Source organism: Eucalyptus grandis, chromosome 4 (genome assembly GCF_016545825.1).
Source record: "Eucalyptus grandis isolate ANBG69807.140 chromosome 4, ASM1654582v1, whole genome shotgun sequence".
NCBI lineage: Eukaryota > Viridiplantae > Streptophyta > Magnoliopsida > Myrtales > Myrtaceae > Eucalyptus > Eucalyptus grandis.
Genome location: NC_052615.1, coordinates 36,963,830 through 36,973,463, shown reverse-complemented (window position 1 = coordinate 36,973,463; position 9,634 = coordinate 36,963,830). Strand labels below are relative to the sequence as shown.

The following is a 9,634-nucleotide window of genomic DNA, read 5'->3' as shown; positions in this document are numbered from 1 at the left end:
GCAGAAAAAAGGGCTAAAATAAGACAAAAGACCAAACTTGACCTTTCGATCGCTCCTCACGCTGAATTTGGGATACATGGCTGGAAAAATTTGCTGTTACCGACTGTTAGCCTAGCAGCACCCCGAAGTTGCTGGCTTTGGCATGAAATTGAGGTTCTGGTCTTATGGGTGCGGATCAAAATCGTTCAAACGTCAATTTAGGAAAGGATGTTTGTTGCATTTGCTCAAAATATGGGTGAATTTGGAAGGCGACCGGTGATTTATTCAGTCTTGTGCCGTGGAATGTACATTTCGTCCAGGTTGAGCCCCACCCCATGACCAAAAGCGCAGAACGAAAGTGAGAGGAAAGAGAGAGTAACGACAGCAGAGAGAGAAGAAACAGTATTAGCGCGGACCGCGTTGATATGGTAACTCGGGACTACCTCGTAATTGCTCCGGCCGGGCCTGGAAGAATCGGACAAAAGCAGCTGGAACTCCCTTTGCAAAGCAGACGCGCTAGTCAAAAAGATATTTTACGGTCTGAAACTGACAGCGGTCAAGAGAGTCCCTCAGCTAAAAGAGCCTGTCTGCTTCAATACTTGTACTGATACGTCCGCTCCAATAATTGTACTCTTTTGCATTAGAGCTCATCTTACCGTGCTCTGATAATTTGTCCCGTGGGTCGTTTTGCCGGGCAACCCGAGTAAAGAGAGGCTTTCTGCGCTTGCATATTGATAGAGTGACTCGGTCGGTGAGTCATTGAAGGAGAAAAAATTAAACGTGACCTAGTGCCTGGGCGCTCTTTTGCAGGGTTGGTTGGGTCGATTCCTCTCTCTGTGCTCGCACGCAATTCTGTCAAGAGCAACAAGAAGAGCATACGTCATGATGATTAAGTTCACTTTAATCCAATTTAATATTTTTCCTTTTGGTCCAAGCCGCGTATAATCATTTTCATATGACTTTAAGTACACTTCTAGAATAATTGTTTACCTTAATCTATTTCTCAAGTTCTTTTAGCATGGGTCTATAGGCTAGTATAATGTCATCTATTAAATTCATTTCTTTCTTTTTCTTTTTTATTAGATGCAAATATTAACGTCGGGGCCAAAAAGGACTGTAATTTACGGAGGTAATTTTCGTCTAGTCCATTCACAGAGCTTCCTTGGATTCGTGCAGAATCAGCAACTTAATAAACTCTGCAAGTGCGGATTTGCTTAAAGACCTCTCATTTCATAGAAACAAAAAGATCAATGCTTGTTATCTCTACCATAACACTAAATAAGAGCCTACCCATATTACTTACTCTGCTGATCTTACTCTTCTGATTTAGCCCTAAAATACAAAATTAAAGATGTTTCTGTCCGTAGCGCCAATTCTAAAAGTCATCCATTGGAGAAAAGGCAAGATGCCAGTCATTTTGAGATGTCTACAAGTGCAAATTTATCAACTAGAGCAGCGTCCGGTAATTTTTGGGGACCTACGAGTGCAAGGAGCCAATTAGAGCGGCTCGCCCCCAAACAATAATCTGTCATTTGCATTTATCAATTATCATAATTACGAGCTCAATATTTTATGCCATCGCTATGTCAAAGCATCATCGCTTTAACACAGATCATTCATTCAAGGCATGAACGTCTAGTTCAAAAATGTAAGCTCCGCCATGTATAACAAGAACAGCTGGAACGCACTTTGCAAAGGAGACGCAACAGTCGATGCAAATCGGTGGGCCCCACCGACAACAAAATCCCACTTTCCCAGAAGAAAGGGCATGGGTGGTTCGCGAGGACGCCCACTTCACACGCCACGACTAAAATCCAGTCTTTCTCTATTGATCTGTCAACTCGTTCCCTCCCGATCCATGTGCATCGTCATCTTGTAGTGTAAAGCACCAGAAAAAGAACCCTCTTTGCACGGTCGTCTTGTTGGGCAACCCGATTAGAGGCATTTCGTTCTTTGATTTTACCAGAGAGATCGGTTCAAGAATCATCGAAGGAGTAAAAATGAAACGTGATCTAGCGCTCGCACGCGATTCTGTCCAAAGCAACGCGGAGAGCGCCCGTCGAAAAGCAGATGATGCCTGTGCGTCTAGCTCCTCCGCCGCTTCGACGGGTAGTGACAACTACGATGTGTTCTTGAGCTTTAGTGGTCAGGATACTCGCAAAACCTTTGCGGATCACCTCTACAACGGCCTCTTCGATGCCAGCATCCGCGTGTTCAGAGACAACAATGAGCTACGCGAAGGTGAGAAGATCGGCACCAATCTTCTCCAGGCCATTAAAAATAGCAAAATCTCGATCCCGATTCTCTCTCAGAACTACGCTTCGAGCAAATGGTGCCTTCACGAGCTCGTTGAGATGACAGAGTGCATCAAAAGCGGGCACGTTGTTTTGCCCATTTTTTACCACGTTGAACCGACCGATGTGCGAAACCACAAAGGGAGCTTTGGAGAGGCTTTCTCCTGTTTAAGTAGGAAGTATCCGGAAGATGTTGAGAAATGGAAAGTAGCACTTCAAGAAGTGGCTTCCCTAAAGGGATGGGAATCGGAGAAAACTGCTGACGGGTACTTCATTTTCCATCGAATCTTTTTTTACTTTCTTGCAACGGGATCTTGCTTGTAGAGGAGGCTATACATTCGTGTGTTTCTCTACTTGTGCGTTGCTTTTTTTCACTCTCATATGCTGTAGTGTTGTGATAATCAGATAATAGAATATGATTGTTCTTCTAATCCTTTTTGACTCGAATGTTTTGTAAACAGTCGCGAAGGAGATCTGGTGAAAATGGTGATCAGAAAAGTATTGGGTGAGTTAAAGAAGGCTTTCCAGCTGGTTGTTCCCGAGCAACTCGTCGGAATCGATAATGCTGTGGAGAATGTTTTGAGATTGCTGGATGATAATCCCGATGATAATCCCAGTTCTGCCAAAATTGTTGGTATTCATGGAATGGGGGCATCGGTAAAACAACTTTAGCCAAGGCCGTCCACAATAAGCTCTCCAACCAATTTCAGCATCATAGTTTTATTGCAGATATTCGAGAATCCTCACGACGCCATGACATTTTTTATTCGCAGAATCATTTAATACGTGATCTGAAAGAGAAAGACCAAGTGTCTAATAAGGATGAAGGAATCAGCATCTTGGGATCTAGATTTAAACGTAAGAAAGTCCTAATTCTTCTAGATGATGTGGATGATATCGAGCATATCAGAGCTTTGGTTGGGAAATATGACTGGTTTGATATGGGAAGTAGGATAATAATCACCACAAGAAGCAGGTCTGTTCTTGATAAAGCTGAGGTGAAATGCAAGTACGAACTCGAGGGAATGGTTAAGGATGAATCTTTGGTATTGTTTAGTAGACATGCCTTTAGGAGGGACTCTCCTCCGTATGAATTTGAATCTCTCTCTCGTGCTATCGTGTCCACTACCGGAGGGCTACCCTTAGCTCTCGAGGTTATAGGTTCGTTTCTGTGTGGACGGAACCAAGCATTTTGGCAAGATGCGTTAAAGAAGTTTCAGAAAGTACCACATGAGAAAGTGCAAGAGAAATTGAAGATAAGTTACGATGCATTAAACTATGAGGAAAAACAGATATTTTTGGATATCGCTTGGGACTTTCAGATGGATAGGGCCAGATGGGCTTTCCACATGTGGGATGCTTGTAATTTTTTTCCGAATATGGTGATTGAAACATTGTGTTTTATGTCGCTAATAAAAATTGGAGATGATGAAATGCTGCAAATGCATGACCAACTGAGAGATCTTGGTAGGGAAATTATTCGTCAAGAAGATTACCATGCTCCTATGAATCGAAGTAGGGTGTTGCTCTATGAGGAAGACTTTAAAATATTTCAAAGAAATAAGGTAATTGTAACCTTTATCATTGTTCTACTCTCTTTTGACATGAATTATCTTGGTTGGAATAAATTGTTAGACCTCACAACAGAAATTACTCTCCTTATATTATTTCCTTGATGTTATTAGGTGGTAATGGGCTTTGCATGTATACATGGTAGACATTTTCTATCGAGTTAGGAAAAAAAAAAAACGAAGAAGAAGAAGAAGAAAACTTTTGGTTTAACCAATAAACTCTCTACTGCTTAGTGGTTACTTGTGCTCTTGGTGTTAGTATTGGTTGATTCTAAGTTGTTATTCAATGTAATTATTGCGATTTTTTCCCTTGAAATGACCTATTGCACTGCTCAAAATGATAAAATCTGGTCTCACCTTGAGTGTCAACTTCACAACTATAGAAAGGCAAAGTGATAATGAGTCCAGTTTAGCTAACTCGATGCAACATTTGTGAAGGGAATTGAAAATCTTAACGTTCAAGCCCTTGCTCTCAAAGGAGATAGCTCGCAGAGTGAATTCACAACTGAACAATTTGAGAAACTACTGAACTTAAGATGCCTTGTGGTGTTAGATGCAAAACTGATTGGAGATTCCAAAATCTTGCTTCCCAAGTTACGAATCCTTAAGTTGGACGGATGCAGATTCATGGCTACTAAATTTCATATGGAAAAATTAGTCGTACTTTTGTTATCAAGAAGTGACATTTCAGAGCATTGGGAAGGTTGGAGTTATCTCAAGGTCAGATAAAGGACATGTTGTTTTGTCTTTTGTTTTTATTGACTTATTCTTAGCAAAAATTTATCAAATCATTTTGTCTTGCAGGTGGCGAAGCAATTGAAAGCTCTAGTTCTTACAAATTGCCCTCGTTTAAGAGTTACTCTTGATCTCTCGACCTTTCGACATTTAGAGATATTAATCATCAAAGAATGTGGTAATCTAGAGCTAATCCATCCTTCTATTGGAGAAGCCAAGGGCCTTAGTTTTTTGAGCTTGGATGGGTGTGTAAAACTTCGAGAGCTACCCCAAGAAATGGGTAAGTTGGAAGAACTAAAGGAACTTTACATAGGCAAGACTGCTATAGAGGAAATTCCTCCATGTATAAGTTCTTTGAAGAAGCTGAAAATTCTTCGTGCCAATGGTTGCGAATCATTGGTTGGAATTCCTAGATCAATTAGCCATCTGGTAAATTTATCAATTTTTGACCTAACTAATTGCTCGAAATTATGTAGACTTCCAGAGAGCATCGGATCCCTTGTGAACTTGCAGCAACTACTTTTAAGGCGAGCGCAATTTTCAGGAGATTTACATATCCCCAACTCAATTGGGAAGTTGGAATGGTTGACAATATTGGATTTGTCATTTTTAGGCATTTGTAAATTGCCTGAATCCATTGGGGATATGAAAAACTTGACAATTTTGACAATACATTGTTGTGAGAACTTGAGTAGTTTACCTAGTACTATTAGCAAGTTGGGCAACCTAGAACAATTTTATGTGACGGGGTGCAAGAGTTTGGGAGGGGAAATCCCTACAGATGGGTTGTCTTCACTAAAGATCCTTCGATTATGTGAGACAAGTGTTTCTGGCTTCCTCGGTGGATTTGATAAGCTTTCTCGTCTTGAGAAACTTGAAGAATTAGATGCCAAAAAATGCAAGAATCTCGGAGGGGAAATCCTTATAGATGGCTTGTCTTCACCGAGGATCCTTCGATTAGGTTGGACAAGTGTTTCTAGCTTCTCGATGCATTCAATAAGCTTTCTCGTCTTGAGAAACTTGAAGAATTAGATGTAACGGAATGCAAGAATGCGGAAGGGGAAATTCCTATAGATGGATTGTCTTCACTAAAGATCCTTCGGTTACGTTGGACAAGCATTTCTGGCTTTGCTGACTTATTCAACAAGCTTTCTCGTCTTGAGAAATTTGAAGAATTAGATGTTAGAAAATGCAAGAATCTAGGAGAGGAAATCCCTATAGATGGGTTATCTTCACTGAAGATCCTTCGATTAAGTATGACAAGTGTTTCTGGCTTCGCTGACTTATTCAATAAGCTTTCTCGTCTTGAAAAACTTCAAGAATTAGATGTCAGAGAATGCAATAATCTTATAGGAGAAATCCCTATAGATGGGTTGTCTTCACTAAAAATCCTTCGATTAAGTAGGACAAGCGTTTCTGGCTTCCTCAATGGATTTGATAAGCTTTCTCGGCTCGAGAAACTAGAAGAATTACATGCCACAGGATGCAAGAATCTGGGAGGGGAAATCCTTATAGATGGATTGTCTTCACTGAGGATCCTTCGATTAGGTTGGACAAGCATTTCTGGCTTCTCCAATGGATTCAATAAGCTGTCTTGTCTTGAGAAACTTGAAGAATTAGATGTGAGTGAATGCAAGAATCTAGAAGGAGAAATTCCTATAGATGGGTTGTCTTCACTAAAGATCCTTCGATTAAGTAGAACAAGCGTTTTTGGCTTCCCCAAATTATTCAATAAGCTTTCTCGTCTTCATAAACTTGAAGAATTTGATGCCACAGGATGTAAGAATTTAGGAGGGGAAATTCTTATAGATAGGTTGCCTTCACTGAGGATCCTTCGATTAGGTTGGACAAGCATTTCTGCCTTCTCCAATGGATTTAGTAAGCTTTTCTGTCTTGAGAAACTTGAAGTATTAGATGTTAGACAATGCAAAAATCTAGGAGGGGAAATCCTTGTAGATGGGTTATCTTCATTGAAAATCCTTCAATTACGTGGAACAAGCGTTTTTGGCTTCTCCAACTTATTCAATAAGCTTTCTCATCTTAATAAACTTGAAGAATTAGATGCCACAAAATGCAAGAATCTAGGAGGGGAAATTCTTATAGATGGGTTCCCTTCATTGAGGATCCTTCGATTAGGTTGGACAAGCATTTATGGCTTTTCCAATGGATTCAATAAGCTTTCTTGTCTTGAGAAACTTGAAATATTAGATGTCAGACAATGCAAAAATCTGGGAGGGGAAATCCTTATAGATGGGTTGTCTTCGTTGAAGATCCTTCGATTAAGTGGAACAAGCGTTTTTGGCTTCCCCAACTTATTCAATAAGCTTTCTCGTCTTGAGAAACTTGAAGAATTAGATGCCACAGAATGCAAGAATCTAGAAGGGGAAATTCTTATAGATGGGTTGTCTTCACTGAGAATCCTTCGATTAGGTTGGACAAGCATTTCTGGTTTTTTCAATGGATTTAATAAGCTTTCTTGTTTTGAGAAACTTGAAGTATTAGATGTCGACAATGCAAAAATGCGGGAGGGAAATCCTTATAGATGGGTTGTCTTCGCTAAAGATCCTTCGATTAAGTGGAACAAGCGTTTTTGGCTTCCCCAACTTATTCAATAAGTTTTCTCGTCTTGAGAAACTTGAAGAATTAGATGCCACGGGATGCAAGAATTTAGGAGGGGAAATTCTTATAGATGGGTTGTCTTCACTGAGGATCCTTCGATTAGGTTGGACAAGCATTTCTGGCTTCTCTAATGGATTCAATAAGTTTTCTTGTCTTAAGAAACTTGAAGTATTAGATGTCAGACAATGCAAAAATCTGGGAGGGGAAATCTTTATAGATGGGTTGTCTTCACTGAAGATCCTTCAATTAAGTGGAACAAGCGTTTTGGGCTTCCCCAACTTATTCGATAAGCTTTCTCGTCTTGAGAAACTTGAAGAATTAGATGCCACAGGATGCAAGAATTTAGGAGGGGAAATTCTTATAGATGTGTTGTCTTCACTTAGGATCCTTCGATTAGGTTGGACAAGCATTTCTAGCTTCTCCAAGTGGATTCAATAAGTTTTCTTGTCTCGAGAAACTTGAAGAATTAGATGTTAGTGAATGCACGAATGCGAAAGGAGAAATCCCTATAGATGGATTGTCTTCACCGAAGATCCTTCGATTAAGTGGCACAAGCGTTTTTGGCTTCTCCAACTTATTCAATAAGTTTTCTCATTTTAAGAAACTTGAAGAATTAGATGCCACTGGATGCAAGAATCTAGAAGGGGAAATTCTTATAGATGGGTTGCTTTCACCGAGGATCCTTCGATTAGGTTGGACAAGCATTTCGGCTTCTCCAATGGATTCAATAAGCTTTCTTGTCTTGAGAAACTTGAAGTATTAGATGTTAGACAATGCAAAAATCTGGGAGGGGAAATCCTTATAGATGGGTTGTCTTCACTGAAGATCCTTCGATTAAGTGGAACAAGCGTTTTTGGCTTCCCCAACTTATTCGATAAGCTTTCTCGTCTTGAGAAACTTGAAGAATTAGATGCCACAGATGCAAGAATCTAGGAGGGAAATTCTTATAGATGGGTTGTCTTCACTGAGGATCCTTCGATTAGGTTGGACAAGCATTTCTGGCTTTTCCAATGGATTTAATAAGCTTTCTTGTCTTGAGAAACTTGAAGTATTAGATGTCAGACAATGCAAAAATCTGGGAGGGGAAATCCTTATAGATGGGTTGTCTTCGCTAAAGATCCTTCAATTAAGTGGCACAAGCGTTTTTGGCTTCCCAACTTATTCAATAAGCTTTCGTCTTGAGAAACTTGAAGAATTAGATGCCACAGGATGCAAGAATCTAGGAGGGGAAATTCTTATAGATGGGTTGTCTTCACTGAGGATCCTTCGATTAGGTTGGACAAGCATTTCTGGCTTTTCCAATGGATTTAGTAAGCTTTCTTGTCTTGAGAAACTTGAAGTATTAGATGTCAGGCAATGCAAAAATCTGGGTGGGGAAATCCTTATAGATGGGTTGTCTTCGCTGAAGATCCTTCGATTAAGTGGAACAAGCGTTTTTGGCTTCCCCAACTTATTCAATAAGCTTTCTGTCTTGAGAAACTTGAAGAATTAGATGCCACGAGAATGCAAGAATCTAGAAGGGGAAATTCTTATAGATGGGTTGTCTTCACCGAGAATCCTTCGATTAGGTTGGACAAGCATTTCTGGTTTTTTCAATGGATTTAATAAGCTTTCTTGTTTTGAGAAACTTGAAGTATTAGATGTCAGACAATGCAAAAATCTGGGAGGGGAAATCCTTATAGATGGGTTGTCTTCGCTAAAGATCCTTCGATTAAGTGGAACAAGCGTGTTTGGCTTCCCCAACTTATTCAATAAGTTTTCTCGTCTTGAGAAACTTGAAGAATTAGATGCCACAGGATGCAAGAATTTAGGAGGGGAAATTCTTATAGATGGGTTGTCTTCACTGAGAATCCTTCGATTAGGTTGGACAAGCATTTCTGGCTTCTCTAATGGATTCAATAAGTTTTCTTGTCTTAAGAAACTTGAAGTATTAGATGTCAGACAATGCAAAAATCTGGGAGGGGAAATCTTTATAGATGGGTTGTCTTCACTGAAGATCCTTCAATTAAGTGGAACAAGCGTTTTGGGCTTCCCCAACTTATTCGATAAGTTTTCTCGTCTTAAGAAACTTGAAGAATTAGATGCCACAGGATGCAAGAATTTAGGAGGGGGAAATTCTTATAGATGGGTTGTCTTCACTTAGGATCCTTCGATTAGGTTGGACAAGCATTTCTAGCTTCTCCAGTGGATTCAATAAGTTTTCTTGTCTCGAGAAACTTGAAGAATTAGATGTTAGTGAATGCACGAATCTGAAAGGAGAAATCCCTATAGATGGATTGTCTTCACTGAAGATCCTTCGATTAAGTGGCACAAGCATTTTTGGCTTCTCCAACTTATTCAATAAGTTTTCTCATTTTAAGAAACTTGAAGAATTAGATGCCACTGGATGCAAGAATCTAGAAGGGGAAATTCTTATAGATGGGTTGCTTTCACTGA

General features: G+C 39.9%; 1 protein-coding gene across 2 annotated transcripts; it reads left to right on the top strand.

Moving 5' to 3' along the window:
* Positions 1 to 1,830: 1,830 nt before the first annotated feature.
* Positions 1,831 to 5,634, top strand: LOC108959241 (toll/interleukin-1 receptor-like protein). Of its 2 annotated transcripts, XM_039311211.1 has the most exons (4): positions 1,831 to 2,539; positions 2,735 to 3,838; positions 4,283 to 4,564; positions 4,649 to 5,634. In XM_039311211.1, the coding sequence occupies exons 2-4, from the start codon at positions 3,215 to 3,217 to the stop codon at positions 5,609 to 5,611; spliced, it is 1,869 nt and encodes a 622-aa protein (XP_039167145.1). In that variant the 5' UTR covers positions 1,831 to 2,539; positions 2,735 to 3,214; the 3' UTR covers positions 5,612 to 5,634. The 2 variants fall into 2 exon arrangements, with proteins under 2 accessions (XP_039167145.1, XP_018728266.2); XM_018872721.2 differs by lacking the exons at positions 4,283 to 4,564; positions 4,649 to 5,634 and having other exon boundaries at positions 2,735 to 3,195.
* The last annotated feature ends 4,000 nt before the right edge of the window (positions 5,635 to 9,634 follow it).

Bases quoted from the DNA above. Each gene is read 5' to 3' on its own strand.
- LOC108959241 (XM_039311211.1), top strand. From the start codon at position 3,215: ATGGGAAGTAGGATAATAATCACCACAAGAAGCAGGTCTGTTCTTGAT. The intron at 3,839-4,282 runs GTAATTGTAACC...ACATTTGTGAAG, and splicing joins AAATATTTCAAAGAAATAAG to GGAATTGAAAATCTTAACGT. The intron at 4,565-4,648 runs GTCAGATAAAGG...TTTGTCTTGCAG, and splicing joins AAGGTTGGAGTTATCTCAAG to GTGGCGAAGCAATTGAAAGC.